The 18,653-nt window shown below is 33.8% G+C and overlaps 2 protein-coding genes across 2 annotated transcripts; both read right to left on the reverse strand.

The window, feature by feature from the left end:
• Positions 1 to 2,367: 2,367 nt before the first annotated feature.
• LOC112092596 (probable disease resistance protein RXW24L) lies at positions 2,368 to 4,156 on the reverse strand. The gene is made up of 4 exons (XM_024169148.1): positions 3,950 to 4,156; positions 3,719 to 3,797; positions 3,189 to 3,493; positions 2,368 to 2,952 (listed from the first exon to the last, which is right to left on the reverse strand). The coding sequence occupies exons 1-4, from the start codon at positions 4,154 to 4,156 to the stop codon at positions 2,368 to 2,370; spliced, it is 1,176 nt and encodes a 391-aa protein (XP_024024916.1).
• A 9,372-nt stretch (positions 4,157 to 13,528) lies between these two features.
• Positions 13,529 to 16,552, reverse strand: LOC21401697 (disease resistance protein RPM1). Its single transcript, XM_010103473.2, has one exon. It carries the CDS (start codon positions 16,452 to 16,454, stop codon positions 13,686 to 13,688), a length of 2,769 nt encoding a protein of 922 aa, XP_010101775.1. The 5' UTR covers positions 16,455 to 16,552; the 3' UTR covers positions 13,529 to 13,685.
• Between the last annotated feature and the right edge of the window lie 2,101 nt (positions 16,553 to 18,653).

Below are 18,653 nucleotides of genomic sequence, written 5' to 3' on the forward strand. Positions count from 1 at the left end.
TTATGTATACTATGCTAGATCATACTGCATACACTTAAGCAGTGCACGTGAAGTATATGTGTTTGAGTACATTCCATGTTATAGTATGCTCTGCTATGCTATATTGCATACACCTTAATAAGTCAAGAGGAACTTATAAGAATAATTATCAGTTGAGTGCCGTACCAGCCTCCACAAGGGAGGTAACTCATGCTCCACAAGGGAGAAACAGAAAATAACAATAATGTCCTCCGACTCAAGGGAGGCATTCCAGTTATAATCACGGTGTCGTGGGGGACCTTGCAAACCCTCACGTTCCGATGATTGCGCGCAAGTGGTACGCGAGCACTCGGGCCCATCAGTAAGAAAGATAAGATAAGATAATAAGATTATGATAAGACATCATAATTAAGCATAATCAGCTCATGCATATTTATTCATGTGTACTTACAGTTATTTTGTGAGATATAGTTCCTACTTGCTGAGCGAAAGCTCAATCAGATATGTTCATGCTGTAGGTAAGAAACCTATCAGCAATTCTTGAAGGGCAATGGCAAGCGGCGGACGAATGGTGGAGATGGGAATGGATACCGCTCACATAGTTATCTTCCGCAGTAAGTTTAAGAAAAATCATGTATATGTATATATGATTTAAAGGTTTCAAGCATGTATGTTTAAAAAGTATAGGTACATATGTATGTTAAGGAAACCGAGGTTGTAGCTAACAACCCTCGTTTTGAGTATTTAAGTTTTAGAACGTTGCAATAGAGCATGCAACAAATAAATAAATTTTAAACATGACGATTTAAATGATTGATTTTAAAAGGGCTTTAAGATGTACTTGAATTTAAGATTTCTCACGAAATCCGTTTTAAAGTCAAAATTAAATGGCCCGATTGAATTGGCTAGTTTTAGAAAGGCTTTTAAAGAGCATTTGAAATAAGAGTTCAAATGCTGCTCTGTTTGAAAGATATTTTTAGAACGTTTTATCTTAACTGAAATTAAGAAAAGCTTTAAAAAATTTAGTGATTCACTTATTTGAAATTATTGTTACAAATTATGAAAGTATTCTTTCTTATATTAAAAAAAAAATGTTCCGTAAATTTTAAGAAACCCCAATAAGTACAAGTTAAAGTTTAAGTTACAGTGGCGGCCTCATAGGAGGGGCGTCACAATGGTAATAACAGCAGACTCTGCCATCAATTTTCTTTTCGCGTCTTGATTACCTAAGAGAACAGGTTTTGATTTGGAATTTGTTCTGAAAAGAATTAAGGAATTAATTATAAAGTTGGAAGGCTGTAGCGTTTACATTTGACTCTATTATTATTGAATACATAAATTAATTTCCTCAGTTGTTTTCTTTTTCTTTTGTGAGATAAACACCTCCTTCCTTCCTTTGGAAGTCAAAGGAGTTTTTGTTTTTACAAATTAGTTTCCTTCTGGTCTTCTTCCTTAGTTGTTCACTTAACATGAAATCTTATCTCCTGAATAGGAGGTTGCAACTTAAGGTCATGCTAGATTAAAAATGGACATATCTTAATTTTTACCAAAGTAGTAGAAAAGGGGAAAAAAAAAAAAAAAATAGACTTAAAAAACGCATCCTTAGAATCTGACGTCCACTGCATTTAGTTGTTTACTAAGGGTGATGTAATGTGAAAATCATCATCAGATAAATAAATAAATAGACTAAAAAACAAATAAATAAATAAATAGACTAAAAAACAATTTAGTTCAAATATGGCAACTAGAACTCCAAGTCTAAGGGAGAAGCATGTCAAATGCCGCTGCTTTATATATTTGGTATGTGTCATCAGCAGAATATTATTTAGTTCCTTCTTAAACGAATATTTTTAGTAAAAAGAAAACAAAGCATCATTAATAATTAAGCAAACGAAAAAAAGTGAATGTAAATAATAAAAAAATAATAATAATACCCTGCTAAAGGAAACAGTATTACTCAACTGCATAAATGAAGTAGCTGAATGTGAAGATTCAAAACTAAACTATGCCAAAATGTAATAGAAAGTTTAGTAAAAGAAAGATAAAACTACGAAGGCAATTAAGTCTAAAACACAAACCTATAAGGCATCAAACCTATCTCTTTCAAATTTATAATATGACCAAACATTTGGTGCATGCTTAACTTTCCAGCAACACTGGTCTCCATCTGGTTGCATAGCAAGCACGAATTCCATCGGCATCTCAGAGATTTCGACAACTTTGAGGTTTCTCAAGTGTTGAATGTTGGACGGCACATCCTTCAGTTGTGGACAAGTTCCAATCCTTAGCTCTTCAAGATGAGGCAATGATCCTCTGCATATTTTGATCATTCTTAGTTCGTACAAGTCACATAATTCAAGTGATTTCAGCTTCGGAAATCCACCTTCCTCAATGTGAATTTCCGACATCATAAGCCTTGTAGAGAGAAAGATACTCTAAACTAGGCAAACTTTGGAGGCGTTTCAATGGATCATCACTTAAGCTTGAGAAAGCGAAGGCCAGCACGTGTAGATTGGAAAGTTTCAAAATCCAGTTCGAAATTTTTGACAATCTGCCTACGAAGCAGAGAAGCCTAAGAGAAAGAGGTGGTGATGAAATCGCTTGTAAATATAGAATCTCATCTCCAGAATTCGACATAAAAACTAAGCGTTCAAGATGATTCATTTTCACAATAGAGGCACAGAGGGCAGCTCCAAGTTCCGCTGGGAATTTGAGAATGCCTAAAGTTCTCAATTGCCTCAGTCCTTCCAGCTCTGTAATGATGCCAGTTCTGTCATTGCTTACTTCAAGATACTCAAGTGTCTGTAACTCCCTCAAACAACCAATTCCGTCATGCATCCTGAGGCCTTGGAATTCCTCAAAACAAAATCCGATTGTGTGTTTATAATAAAATCCGTAAATGTGTCGTAGATTGTGAAGCTTGTTGATCTCGATTGGGAGCTCTCGCACTGCAGTATTCATGAGATCCAATACCTGTAGATTTTAGAGTTTACCAATGGACTTTGGAAGTCTCTTCACCTTTGTATTCCTCAGGACTTTAGGTGGAACAAATACCCTAATCCTTTGGGGAGCTGTTCGATAGGAATGTCTCTAAGATTCAACACCTTTAGAAGCTTGTATTTTTCAAACCAACTATCCAAGTGAAAGTTTGTTGGTCGACCATCGATATTGAAAAGTAAAATCGAACGAACTCCCGATACTTCATTCACCTTCATGCAATCGTTTTCATAATTGTAGATAGATATGCAATGACACTTTCCTCGAACAATGGACATTTTTCCATCCACAATTTGATAGAAATTCAATTCATCTGCTCTTGATAGAATTATGTCACGAATCAAATCATGCACTTGACACAACCTATCTGATCCATCACCACCAAGCAAACCTTGTACTTGAACCAAGTTTCTTAGGATGAGTTCATTAAGGTACTCTTCAGCAACTTGTTCCAATGTCTTGTCTCTCTTTTCTTCAATAAAACCCTCAGCAATCCAATGTCTATACAATGTTGTCTCTGTAATTAAACGGCCTTGAGGAAATATGCCAAAATATAAGAAGCAAGGTTTAAGATAGGAAGGAAGGTTGTCATAACTAAGAGAGAGGATTTTTGAAATGCTTGAAAGGTGTGGATTTGTTTGGAACTAACTATTAAGAGTGTCATTCAGCTTTTGCCACTCGGACACATTTTTTTCCTTAGTTGACAACAAACCGGCTACCGATGAAATCACAAGAGGCAAACCTTGGCATTTTCTCACAATTTCAAGAGATAATGTCTCCAACTCTTGGGGGCAATGCCCCTCAAGTTTAAAACGGAATGCCTTTTCGCAAAATAGTTGCCAAGCTATTTCTTGAGGCAATGGTGACAACTTTTTCACAAGATGACAACTTTTCCACGCGAGTGACAGTGTTGCGCCACATGCAGGATATATAAATCAATGACATCTTCTATGTGATAAGCTTCTTCCCTTACTTGTTTCAACCACACTTTTACGCCATCTCTCATGTCTTCCTTCTCTGACCTTTCCTCTGCATCTTTGAGAAAACACTGGACACACTCCAATTCGTCTTTTAGGCTCTTCACTTCTCTATGAAGGCGCTTGAAGGAGTTTGCTTCCTTCATTAGTAGCTGAAGCAACACCTCCATAACCGGGGTCACCAGAGCTATAACCTCTGCCATTGGTTCTCCCTTCACAATCAAAGCTAACAAATCACACAATTGCTTGGCTCGAGATGATCAAGTAATAGATATTGGCTGAATGAGTGGTGTAGAAAAGGCTTTGCAAGAATATCCAATCAGCTTCTTCCTTATGTCAACAGATAATAGTTGATAGCTGCAGTGTGGACTAGATGTTTTAATTTCACTGCACGTTTTTCTTCCTTATGCCAAATTTTAGACTTGACTTGGTTTCTGGTAGGTCTAGTGGTCCAATGTGATCTTTTTGGACAAATTACATTTCTATCTGTTTCATCTACTCCTGTTTTTTTAATTCATAGCTATTGAAATTTCAGCATTTGGTACGTTAAGTGAAGTCCATTTGAGTTTTTAATTTTAATTTTATTATAATTTAAAACTCTTATAAATAATTAAATAAATTTTCAGAAATAGTCAAATTTAATTTTTTTTATAGTCACACTTACACTTAAATTAAAAATTCAAATTGACAAATTAAGCGGGTCTAACATAATCGAGTAGCAGATATGTATATAACAAAAATGATTGTTCTTTGTTTAATAGTTTCATAATTCTGCACCCTTCAAATTTCATAGCAATGAGGGGTGGAAAAAGATATGGCGTGATGAGTGGTGTTGAAAACACTAATTTGAAGTTGATGACTTATTGGGATGACTGACTTATAGGCTGCTTGATGCTAATAAGTCATCACTAGATTTGTCAGTTTTGATGACTTTTTGGCTTCCTGACGAGCTGTTGTGTGGATTAAATTTTCGCTTTAAAAAAAAGACTTTCTTTGATATTTTTTCTTTTTTAAAAACATCATAATTTTATGTTTATTCATCGTTAAATCTATATTAGATTAAATTAAAAATGTAATATAGATTCAATAGTTGATAAGTAGTGAATGCTCGTGTTTTAAACAAAACAAAACACCGGAGCAATTAAAAAAAAATCATTGCATGTGTTTTCTGACTTTTGGTAGGTCCAGTGGTCTAATTTTTCGTCTTTATTGGTGAAATAACACATTTTCTCTTTGTACTTTCTATGAAATATTTACTCAAGATAAAATAAATGTTTACGATTACAACTATCTTCTTCTTTATTTATTTATTTAATTTTTAAATTTTCTCATTGGAATCAAGTTTTGCATCCCCAGATTTAGTAATTTAAAAGTTTAATTTTTGTTTATTCAAATAGCTACTCCAACGACAAATTAGCAGCAAAGGCATATATACTTAATAAAAATTCATGTCTAAAAATAATGATAATAATAATAACAAAAAGAATCTGTCGGAGAAATCTGACAGAAAAATGAATTTAAACACAAGAAGTTTTCCCTTAAAAAAACACAAAAATGTTCTTTTGGTTATTCCGGGGGCTAAGCAAGTTAACTATTTTGCAAAAAGAAAAAAATATCGAAATGCATGTTTTTATGTAGAGTATTAACATAACACTGTATTCGAATAGACATAGATCAAAGTGTAAAAATTGGTGCGCATGAACTCAAATGAAAAGAGATAATTTGTTGAAATTCAAATCGTTTTATATCCTTCCTTGGAAGGAAGAGGAGAAAATGTATAAACTAATTCAAAACTTTCTAATCTATTAGTAAGTTTAAAAACTTGTTTAACTATTGATTAATATACCTTGCTCCTGACTAACATATCGAGCTTACTCGAAATAGATCAAAGTGCTGATACGCGTTCAATCCCCAACTTCGTGTATGTTGGAATGCCGAAAAAACAAGTTTTTTGAGAGAAATATATAGAGGGCATGTTCTGTCACAAACAACCATAATTTTCAAGCCAACTACCACATCAAATACAAGCAAAAGTATGTTATAGAAAAGTTTTTTGATGATTAAGACTCAATGCGAAAAGTATGTTATGTTATAGAAAAGTTGGAAAGAGGACCAGAAACCCAAAGAAGGATTCGGTGGACTACACATAATCTACATATTTTACAATCATCACATCAGCATATTTATTTGCACAACAAAATGGTTTTAGGATTACATTAAAGAAGGAGAACAAAACAGAGCCACGAACAGCAAGAATGATCTACCATGTTTGCTTCTATGATGCGCACTCCAGCTTCGTCCACGACTTTGAATCCTTGAGGCATTTGCTAGCCATAAAGGCCTACAATATAGTGGTAAAAGAAATTAAACTAAATAAATAAATAAAGACAAGGCGTTAGGAGGAGCACAAGATATAACCAGAAAGTGGTGCAAAAGAACTAAATCTTTAACGGCTGAAGGAGAACAAAGCATTCTCATTGAGTGATGTATAGGCTGCTCGAAAACAAAACTTTCCATTATGAACATTCTTTTAAGTGGAAGAAACAACATGAACAAGAATTTCAATCCTCCAAAACATTAATACAATATAACCCTTGTTAGGTTAATACCACTTCGACGTTTTCCTCTAAAATTGTTCAGACATGAAGAAAGAAAATTTAAAAATTAAGAATCAAAGGAACAGAATTTAAGTAGCAATATAACAAGTGATGATAGTTTTTGATATTGCGACATATTCTTTCTGCTTGAGAAAATATGATGGAACATGTGAAAATTTTACCAATTATTTCCCATAAATTAGAAACATAGTATATTATAATATGAAAGGTTATGAAATAGAAAACGATGATGAGATATAACATCAAAGATAAATATATATCAACCAAAAAAAGGCTTTTATAGTGAAATTACAGATACGATTTATGAAAAGAATAAAAGTATCAAACACTTACTCTTAGATAGACAGCAATTGAGATTGATAAACACTTACTCTTTGATCACTGGAGAAACTGATTCGATCATGGCTGAAACTAAGTTGCGTGTCATTGCATGGAACAATTGAGATTGACGCTGGCACTGTATGTGCTTCATCATCACTGTAACAGAAACTCGATCGAAGATCACGTTGTAGAACGTCATTGACGTCTGTGGCTAAAGCTTGTAAACGGTCCAACAACTCTGACTCACCAAGTTCATATAGTGCATAACTTCTTTCCTAAACTCTATCGTAGAAAAGGACAGACTGACGATACATGCTCAATTTTCAAATGTTAAAATTCTCAAGCTATTCATGGATTGAATTTTCTCCCACCTTAATCCGCGGTGAGAATTATCATTCGAATTTACTTGATCATAAAACGTGAACTTAACATAAAGTTTGCTATAGAATTTTGGAATATCAATATTAATTCCATAAATCTTTTAGTCACAATAATATAACATGATATTTTCAAAGAACATCTTTCACCTAAATACGTAAATTACATTATTTAATTTTAAGATTTTCTCAGTCATTATAGCTAGTGTTTCTAGTATTAGGGATTTAGTCTTATTCGACTGGTTTTATCCATCAACTATAGTTGTTCCTTTTAACGAGCTTTGGTTGCACTTGATTTTATTTGTTCAGAGCAGGTCTTTGCCCTTTAGGCTTCGACATTTGTGTTCAATACTCATGTGCTTCATCCATCTTCATTAGTGGGTCTAGTCAATGTCCGGGGTTGTACGCAGGTGTGTTCATCATCACCACAAGATGTTAATTTTAAATTCCCAACCCTATGCTCAAAAAAAAAAAAAGTTTACATTGCACGTGGTACTTGAATTCGTGTAAAATTATACTATTTGTCAACAATGTGCTTCACTATTATGCGAACTTAGAACTATACACTTCTTATAATAACATTGGCATTTTTAAAAAGAACATAATTAAAGACACCAACTCTAATCCTAATTTTTATACCAATTTTAAATACTCAAGTAGTCGATTTAAAAAAATTTGCTTTAATTTATAAAATGAGATTGTATTTTTTAATGAAACTATAATAACAACTAAGATAAAAGACAACAATGAAGAAGGCATATCATATAAGTAAAAGGGGTACTTTTACCTATCAATTCTTAAGACATTCACTTGTTTAACTAAGATATCTCGTATTCCCTTATTAAGAAATAACTATCCTAACGTTTTAAAATACACAATTTTGATCACCTAGTTAATAAACAGTCCATTTTCAGACGTAATATGCAGAACCGGCGCATAACTTGGCATGTATGCTTGATTGGTTTTTGTCCGAAGAAACCGAAGAGAAAAGGTGATCCATTCAAAAAAAAATAATACGTATTTTAAATTCAAATAGCAGGGTATTCTTATTGTATTAAGAATTCATATATTTTGAAATACAAAATGGATCGTGAATCTCAAGACTATCAAATGGACATTGAAATAGAAAATGCCTCGTAAATATCAGGAGTCAAGACTTTTGCTACAAATGCACGGCATTCCAAGTGGAGGATGAATTTTGGATTCGTATAATGTGATGACCCTAACCTTTGATCATCATCCTATACTCATACTTAACATTACTTAACCTCTAACACTTACTAATTATAACCTCTTAAAATTCAGGCCAATTTTTTTCATTCTTACCATGTACGTCTAAATGTTGTAGCATTTAGCTAGCCTTCTATTTTCAACTATTCGTAAAATGCTGTAGCATTCTAACAACATTCTGTTACATTAGTCATCAAAATACATAAAATACTATTTTATTTTACACATAATGTTCAGCAGCGTTTCCAAAACACGTGATGCATCCACAACCCATTTGCCCCCACTCCACTGTTGCATCCTCTCTGCATGCCCAACAACAAGTTTCAGGGAGCCGGTGCCTTACCCGTGCTTCCTACAATACGAACAAACTTAATGAGCTTTCGCTCAGCAAGTACCAATAGGTCATAACAGATGCAATAATTATGCATACCCATATATGCATTCATGTCATATAGCCTAGTACAGAATTCTAAACGACTTTCGTTCTGTGTTTCTTATTCTTTTCATTCTTGTTTACGAATACCATACCGTTATATGGAATGGTTTTCGTGTTTCATTTTCTTGTCTTTTACTTCTTAGGGGCCCTGTCCTATTGTACCATAGCGCGCATAACTAGTGAGGAGTGGGGTAGCTAACCAATTTAACTCAGTCACGGTTTCATATCTTTCATAGTCTCATAATAACCTTTCCTTCGAAGGCTGGTACAAACAGGACATTTAGTCTCTTACCGTTTATCAATTTTCTCATTAAAACGGTAACTTTAGTTAAATCTTATGAATTTGTGCATTATTGAGCATTTTATCATGAGATTAACTTTTCGTTAAAGTTTAACATTTCATTTCTCTTGGTTTGATCTTGACTTAACATCGATACATACTTTTTGCAGAATAAAGTTCTACGATTACATAAGTCTTGTAGATACTTACCTAACATAGTATCTAACATTCACAATTCTACTATATGCACAATCTTTGTGCAACATAGAAAAGTAAGCTTGTTCGTGACATAGCCACAGAAAAACTATTGTACTTACCAAAGTTTCGCTAACAACGTGTCCTTTGTCTCCCTTGACGCTTTCCAACTTCAACCGTTAATCGGCCCTATTGCATAAAGTTTTCGATCGTTAGATTCAGAATCTAAGATCATTAATTACATTAAAATTTACTTCGGAAAAGTCTACAATCCTTATGTTTGGTATTCAACCTCAAACCATTTTCTATCTCAAGGATTTGCACTAAAATCGTGCAAATTACTCAGTCATGGGCCTAATTTTCAATTTTGGTCAAAAACTGTGAATTCTCGTTGTGTTCGGTTTCTAACCATCACCGATTATCGAAACATTTTTCTTTTCACACTTCAATCCCATATTCCTCTTGAAATCTAGTTTTAGTTCAAATTACTCGAACTAAATTTTGGCAGAGTTTCGCCTTATTTTTCTTGTTTCCCGAGTTTTTAATAACTCGTTCTACTTCTGATTTCGGTACCTGGAGTCAAGATTTACATTCTTGAACACAGATTCCGTCATAAAATTGAACAAAACATATGTTCTTTCTTAATCTATGCTCACGGATTTTCGATAGAAATCCACCAAAACTTTATTCAATCATCTTAACACTTACTCCGTTAAACTCTTATTACGATACTCTACAAAACCTCAGTTTTAATTTTCACTTTAACGGAAGTTTTTCTGATATGGGTTACTATTCATCTAAATCAAAAAAATATAGAATTCTCACGAAAACTTTGAAATCTTACCTCCAGAAGTTGAGGTTTTTCCACTAGAACGCCTCAGGTTACGTGTCTACCGGACTGAACGGAAGAAATCTCAATGAAAATGCTTGATTTTCCCTTCTCCGTCTCTCTCTAACAACTCTCTTTCTTTTTTTTTTTTCTTCGTAACTTTCTCACGTCCCCTCTTTCTTTTTTTTTTTTCCTCTGCTATACTTCACGTAAGTATGTAATAGCCTTTGTTTTAGTTTTTCTTTCCACGTGAGATGACATTGGTAACTTATGTCATGATTCACCCTTCATAAAATAACTTAAACTTATATAATGGCAAGTGGCATTCTGCATAGGCTTGCGTTAGTTGTCTGCTATAAGATAGCTAGTTTTGGGGCTTTCGACATAAAAAAGCCTATCCGGCTTGGCTTCGCTATCGCTCATGACTTGTATTGTAGTCGTAGTCTTGTAGTCGGCCCGGAATGCCTTTGTAGTCTTTCTAATGCTAATGCCTTCTTCCTTCATTCATTTTCTTTTAGTTGCCGTAATTCGTTGTGTGTGGGGGCGATCTCTATAAAAGCTCCTACGATGGGATTCTACTTTTATGTGTGAAAGAGGAAAAAGCAGAAAAGATTCGGGAAGATGCCCACAATGAGGTCTGTGGTCCCCACATGAATGGGAGAATCTTGGCCAAAAGATCATGAGGCTAGGCTTATATATAAGTATATATATATATATATATTAAAACTTTGTTCAACCTACTTTTATTCTTTGCTATATCCAAGATACGTGCTAGCAAATGAGTGGGTTCTATATTCCTCAAATTTTTCTTGTCGAGACCTAACTTTCCGTTTCTCAAAATGAGTCTCTTTCCAGTACTAATAATTTCACAATCAGTACAGGTTCTATACTACTTTTCTGGACTGTCAAGTACCATGGGTCAAACTTCTCATGTTCAACCCAATGCTCTTGGGTATCTCATTAGTTAATTTCTTTTTCTGAAATTTTCATCTTAATTGATTCAGAATTGCCCAAAACGCGTACCCTTACGGTACTCATTTTTTTGGCAGTTTCCCGCTTTAACTGACTCGGGAAAATTCTGTTTCAGGAACTTTTGCTATTTTCCTTACTTATAATATTTCTATTCTTTTTCTAGCTGGTCATTTAGTCACATACCAAATATTTTAGTTTTTCATAACTAAAATATACCCGTTAAAATTTCTAATTTTTAACTAATATCTCACTATTCATAAGTGATATTTACGAATTTTTTTTGTAAAAATATTTGTATTATAACTTTACACTTTTCGGGAAATTTTACCCCGTACATAAAGTTTTTACATAACATTTTCTTGATTACATTAAAATTCTACTACTTACTATTCCAGAAAGAATTTCGGTCAAATACCGGACTGTCCGGATTAGACTTAAATTTTTTCCGGTCATTACATATAAGTTGCAGGATGTTGATAGGTTATACTAATTAGTTACTACTTTTGTATATTATCGCGAAAAAAATATTTTTCCTCTAGTTATAGCATAAATCAGAGACAGGGGTAGAGATCGAAAGAAAAGTTGTACATTGGTTGCGCACTTACGTACCGTGTGATCCTAATTGGTGGCCAGAACCTTGTGATCACTCTGCTCCACTAGAATGTTAGTAACTTTGCCAGCTATTTGATCAAAAGGCGACATTAGTATCATATTTTATCTCAAAATAATAATAATAATAATAATAATAAAACATCTTCAATACCATTTTTGAGGTAGATGCAAATATATTGGTCAAATTTATTATATAGTACTATGCTAAATTTTCTTTTAAAGGTTTTAGTTATAAGTGATTCGTCTTTTGCGCGTGTGAAGTCTAATTATTGTCTCGAGCCTAATTCTTAGTAGGGTATTATAGACTTTAACCCACGTATTTTCAATTACCCCAATATACTTGTACTGGGAGGCGCCATTTTCGGTACTGAAGTTTATGAAAGATAAAACTATAGTCTCAGAATTTGGGGGGTGTGATTTCTCTTGTAATCTTATTATTTATTAAAGTAAAATTCTGTAGTAACTGAAAGCGCCAGATAGCAAAGGATGAGAGGTGTCTAATTCTTATCATCTCGATCGTTACAATTTCGAACAAATTATTTTATGATGTTCTTCCATATTTTAGATTTTCTAAAGATCCAAAATAATTTTATAAAGATCCAATCGTGGGTCGACATTCCTCTTTATGTTTGTAGCCTTGCTACTTGATTGGTGTTCCCATGAATTAAAGCCATATCTTTCATCTCTATCCTTACTTGATTTTGTGCAGAGATGCTTTGAAGGTCTGAATTTCAAAAGAAATCCATGTTGTTATTGACGGTGTTGTGCAACATGAAGAAGGTATTCATCCATGACATCTTCGATATCATAGCCTTCTTCTCTTACTTTTTTCACCCAAGTTTTCACATTGTCATCTCTCATCTCTGCTTTCTCCTCCGCCTCTTTCAGGAAGCACTGAATAGTCTCCAATTCATCCGTTAGCCTCTTCATCTTTGACCAACTCCGCCTCTTCGAAATGCAGTTGAACCAACTTATCGATTACAGTTCTCACTATGACAATGACAGAATTTGTTATCAATTTTCTTTTTACTTTTTGATTAACTAAGAGAGCAGGTTTAGATTTGGAATTTATTCTGAAGAGAATTAAGTAATTAATTATAAAGTTGGAAAGCTATAGCGTTTACTTTTGACTCTATTATTGTTAAATACATAAATTAACTAGGTTGATTTCTTTTGTGAGATAAATACCTCCTTCCTCCCATTGGAAGTCAAATGAGTTTTTGTTTTTACAAATTAGTTTATTTGTGGTCTTCTTCTGTTCACTTAACATGAAATCATATCTCCTAAATATGAGGTTGCAACTTAAGTTCATGAATACATAAAATGGAATAAGACTAGAAAAAAATGGACAAATCTTTATTTTTACCAAAGTAATAGAAAAGGGGAAAAAAAAAAAGACTTAGAAAACGCATACTTAGAATTTGACGTCCGCCACATTTTAGTTGTTTACTAAGGGTGATGTGATGTGAAAAGCATCATCAGAAAAATAAGTAAATAAATAAATGGACTAAAAAACAATTTATTTCAAATATGGCACCAAGTCTAAGCGAGAAGCATGTTAAATGCCACTGCTTTATATATTTGGTATATGTCAGCAGAATATTATTTAGTTCCTTCTTACTTGAACGACTATTTTAGAAAAAAGAAAATAAAACATCATTAATAATTAAACAAACGAAAAAAATTCAATGTAAGTAATAAAAAAATTATAATAATACCCTGCTAAAGGAAACAGCATTACTCAACTACATAAATGAAGTAGATGAAGGTGAAGATTCAAAACTAAACTATGCCAAAACGTAGTAGAAAGTTTAGTACAAGAACCATAAAACTACAAAGACAATTAAGTCTAAAACACAAACCTATAAGGCATCAAACCTATCTCTTCCAAATTTATAATATGACCAAACATTTGGTACATGCTTAACTTTCCAGCAACACTGGTCTCCATCTGGTTGCATAGCAAGCACGAATTCCATCGGCATCTCAGAAACTTCGACAACTCTGAGGTTTCTCAAGTGTTGAATGTTGGACGGCGCTTCCTTCAGTTGCGGAAGAGCTCCAATCCTTAGCTCTTCAAGAAGAGGCAATGATCCTCTGCCTATTTTGATCACTCTTACTTCGTTCAAGTCACATAGTTCAAGCAATTTCAGCTTCTGAAATCCACCTTCCTCAATGTGAATTTCCTCTCCATCATAGGCCTTGTAGAGATAAAGATACTCAAGATTAGGCAAACTTTGGAGGCGTTTCAAAGGATCATCACTTAAGCTTGAGAATGAGAATGTCAGTGTACGTAGATTGGAAAGTTTCAAAATCCAGTTCGAAATTTTTGACAATCTGCCTACGAAGCTAAGAATCCTTAGAGAAAGAGGCGGTGATGAAATCGCCTGTAAATCTAGAATCTCAGCTTCAGAATTCGACACCAAAGATAAGCATTCAAGATGATTCATTTTCACAATAGAGGCGCAGAGGGTAGCTCCAAGTTCCGCTGTCAATTTGTAAATGCCTAAATTTCTCAATTGCCTCAGTCCTTCCAGCTCTGTAATGATGCCAGTTCTGTCATTGCTTACTTCAAGATACTCAAGTGTCTGTAACTCCCCCAAACAACCAATTCCTTCATGCATCCTGAGGCCTTGGAATTCCTCAAAACAAAATCCGATTGTGTGTTTATAATAAAATCCGTAAATGTGTCGTAGATTGTGAAGCTTATTGATCTCGATTGGGAGCTCTCGCACTGCGGTATTCATGAGATCCAATACCTGTAGATTTTGGAGTTTACCGATGGACGTTGGAAGTCTCTTCACCTTTGTATTCCTCAAGGTTAAGGACTTTAGGTGGAACAAGTACCCTAATCCTTTGGGGAGGTGTTCGATAGGAATGTCTGTAAGATTTAACACCTTTAGAAGCTTGCATTTTTCAAACCAACTATCCATGTGAAAGTTTGTTGGTCGACCATCAATATTGAAAAGTAAAATCGAACGAACTCCCGAGACTTCATTCACCTTCATGCAATCGTTTTCACAATTGTAGATAGATATGCGACGACACTTTCCTCGAACAATGGACATTTTTCCACCAACAATTTGATAGAAATTCATTTCATCTGCTTTTGATAGAATTATGTCCCGCATTAAATCATGTACTTGACACAACCTATCTAATCCACCGCCCCAAAGAAAACCTTGTATTTGAACCAAGTTTCTTTGGATGAGTTCATTTAGATACTCTTCAGCAACTTGTTCCAATGTCTTATCTCCCTTTTCTTTAATAAAACCCTCAGCAATCCAATATCTATACAATGTTATCTTCGTAATTGAACGGCCTTGAGGAAATATGCCAAAATATAAGAAGCAAGGTTTAAGATAGGAAGGAAGGTTTTTATAACTAAGAGAGAGGATTTTTGAAATGCTTGGAAGGTGTGGATTTGTTTGGAACTGACTATTAAGAGTGTCATTCAGTTTTTGCCATTCGGACACATTTTTTTCCTTAGTTGACAACAAACCGGCTACTGATGAAATCACAAGAGGCAAACCTTGGCATTTTCTCACAATTTCAAGAGATAAGGTCTCTAACTCTTGGGGGCAATGTCCCTCAAGTTTAAAACGGAATGCCTTTTTGCAAAATAGTTGCCAAGCTATTTCATGAGACAATGGCGACAACTTTTTGACAAGATGACAAGAGTCCTCCTGACAATCAGCTGTTACCATATCATTACGTGTTGTGACAATTATCCTACTACCTCTACCATTACTAGGCAAAGCATGTTTTATAACTCCCCAAAAATCTACTTGCCAAACATCATCAAAAACAATAAGATACCTCTTTGTCTCCAAAAAATTTCTGAGGCGACCAATTAGCTCTTCAATTGCGTCGATTTTAAATTCTGGACAGAGGTGCTCAGCCATTGTTCCTAGGAGCTTCTCCAAGTTATATGATTGAGACACGGTAATCCAAGCACAGCAATCAAAATGCGCTTTAACGACTTTGGCATCGTAGGCTTTCCTAGCAAGAGTAGTTTTACCAATTCCGCCCATGCCTAACAATGAAATCACCGTTCGAGTCGACGCTCCTTCTACCAACCTTGTCATCAGTTCATCACGAGTGGAATGAAGGTCCAAAAATTCATCATCCCCAATGAACAAGGAACCCAACCGAATTCCGCAGTGCTCAAGTTCAGTTACCCTATTACTTGATTCTGGGGCCGATGAATTGAAGCCATACCGTTCACCTCTATCTTTGATTTCACGTAGCGATGCTTTGATCTCCTTGATTTCAGAAATGAAGTTATAACGTGGCTTCAAGGCTTTAAGCATGCGAGCTGTTCTTCGGAGCAACCCTACGAATCCACGCGAGTGACAGTGTTGTGCCACATATAGGATGTATAAATCAATGACATCTTCTATGTGGAAAGCTTCTTCCCTTACTTGTTTCAACCACACTTTTACGCCATCTCTCATGTCTTCCTTCTCCGACCTTTCCTCGGCATCTTTGAGAAAACACTGGACACACTCCAATTCGTCTTTTAGGCTCTTCACTTCTTTACGGAGGCGCTTGAAGGAGTTTGCTTCTTTCATTAGCAGCTGAAGCAACACGTCCATAACCGGGGTCACCAGAGCTATAACCTCTGCCATTTTTTCTCCCTTTACAATCAAAGCTAACAAATCATACAATTACTTGGCTCAAGATGATCAAGTAACAGATATTGGCGTGGAAAAAGAAATAGCTGAATGAGTGGTGTAGAAAAGGCTTTGCAAGAATATCCAATCAGCTTCTTACTTATGTCAACAGATAACAGTTGATAGCTGCAGTGTGGACAAGATGTTTGAATTTCACTGCATGTTTCTTTTTCAAACAAGCCAAATTTTAGACTTGACTGACTTGGCTTCTGTTAGGTATACTGGTCCAATGTGGTCCTTTTTGGACAAATTACATTTCTATATGTTTTATCTCTCCTTTTTGAAATTTCAGCATTTGGTACGTTAAGTTGACTAGTAGAGCCTCTGTCATATTTCCTCTACTCTTCATCATGCTAACAAATTGTTTATTTTATTAATTTTAATTTTATTACTGTTAAAAATTCATATAAATTCATAAAAATAGTTACATAAATTTTTAAAAATAATCATATTTAATTTTTTTATTACACTTAAAAATTCTCATATATAATCATATTTTAATTCGAATTAAAAATTTAAATTGACAAACTGAAAGGAGCTTAAGATGATGGACTAGCAGATATGCATATAAGAGAAATGATTGTTCTTTGTTTAATAGTTTCATACTTCTGTACCCTTCATAAAGAGGGCTTTGTAAAAATAACTCAATAGAAAAGTTTTATTAGTAAAATAACTTGTTAAAAATTTTTATTTATAAAATGATCACTTTTTACAAAGAATGATTAGGTGGTGGTTCTTCATAAAAAATGAAGAAGGTCATTTTGCTAATTTCACTTTGTTAGATAGTCATTCTAGCATATTGCTCTGAGTTGTTGTGGGTATTAGATTTAAAAAAAAAAAAAGACTTCCTCTTGTATTTTTTCTTTTTTTAAAATATTGTTTTTTCTATTTATTAATCGTTATATATTTATTAAATTAGGTTAAAAATATAATACAAATTTAACGGTTGATAAATAATAAATATTAGTATTTTAAAAAAATACAAGAGAAATTAAAAAAAAAACAAAAAAAAAAAAACATTGCATGTTTTTTTATTTCTAATAGGTCCAGTGGTCTAATTGCTAGTCCTTGTTAATGAAATAACACATATTTTCTCTTTGTACTTTCTATAAAATATTTACTCAGGATGAAAAAAAATGTTTACGATTACAATTATCTTCTCCTTTATTTATTTGTTTACTTTTTAAATTTTCTCATTGGAATGAAGTTTGCCATTCCTAAACGTGCATTTAGTTGATGGTTTCGTGTTATAATTCAGATCATAGTTCGTAACTCATTACAGTATTTTTTTTCATAAAAAAATACACATAAATCGAGAATAATTCTGAATCATGATTTTGAATCTATAAACCAAATGTTTAGTAATTTAAAAGTTTAGTTATAGGCCCCGTTCATTTCACCGATTTGAGTTTTGCTACAGTAAAAAGTTCTCAAAAACAGTCACATCTAATTTTTTTACTACAATAAAAAACTCTCACATAAAATCATATCTTAACTCAAATTAAAAACTCAAATCAGCGAATTAAATGACCTGCAATTTATTTGAATAGCTACTCCAAAGACGAATTAGCACTTTGAAGTCGATGACTTTATTGGGATGACTGACTTATTGGCTGCTTGATGCCAATAAGTCATCACTAGATTTGTCAGTTCTGATGACTATTTTGGCTTCTTGACGAGCTGTTGTGTCTTGGTGGCAGCTACGATGATTCACGGGCTAGATGTGTCTTGGTGTCACGGGTGAAATCGTCAAACTCATAAAACATAAAAATATATTAATCTCTGATTAATTATTAGATTCTACAAAGATCACATTCATATGCTACTTCGTATATATTAGACAAGCAACAGAGTAGAGTCAAGGTTAAATATATGTGGAGACAATGCATAAAACAGATGTTGGGTGTACTGATCTCATTTTTAGGTTATTTTTCTAATGCTCTGATGTTGAATTTTATTAATCATATAATCATTAGAGTGTTTAGGAGAGATAAGAAGAAAAGTGAGGGATAAAAATTGCACTTTATAAGGTATTAATTGAGTTTCCATCTTAAAAGATTAACATGTTTAATTAAGTGAGATGACTGAATATCTTTATATGACTATGATTATATTTATATTTAGACGATGTGAAATTCGGACATTTTTACCTTT

The sequence above is a fragment of the Morus notabilis genome, unplaced genomic scaffold (genome assembly GCF_000414095.1).
Source record: "Morus notabilis unplaced genomic scaffold, ASM41409v2 Scaffold285, whole genome shotgun sequence".
Taxonomy (NCBI): domain Eukaryota; kingdom Viridiplantae; phylum Streptophyta; class Magnoliopsida; order Rosales; family Moraceae; genus Morus; species Morus notabilis.

Excerpts from the sequence above, each read along its gene's own strand:
- LOC21401697 (XM_010103473.2), bottom strand. The coding sequence starts at position 16,454 with ATGGCAGAGGTTATAGCTCTGGTGACCCCGGTTATGGACGTGTTGCTT.
- LOC112092596 (XM_024169148.1), bottom strand. The coding sequence starts at position 4,156 with ATGGCAGAGGTTATAGCTCTGGTGACCCCGGTTATGGAGGTGTTGCTT. Across the intron at positions 3,798-3,949 it reads TAAAAGTGTGGTTGAAACAA|GCATTCCGTTTTAAACTTGA; the intron begins GTAAGGGAAGAA and ends TTTTGCGAAAAG. Across the intron at positions 2,953-3,188 it reads ATGAAAACGATTGCATGAAG|GTATTGGATCTCATGAATAC; the intron begins GTGAATGAAGTA and ends TAAAATCTACAG.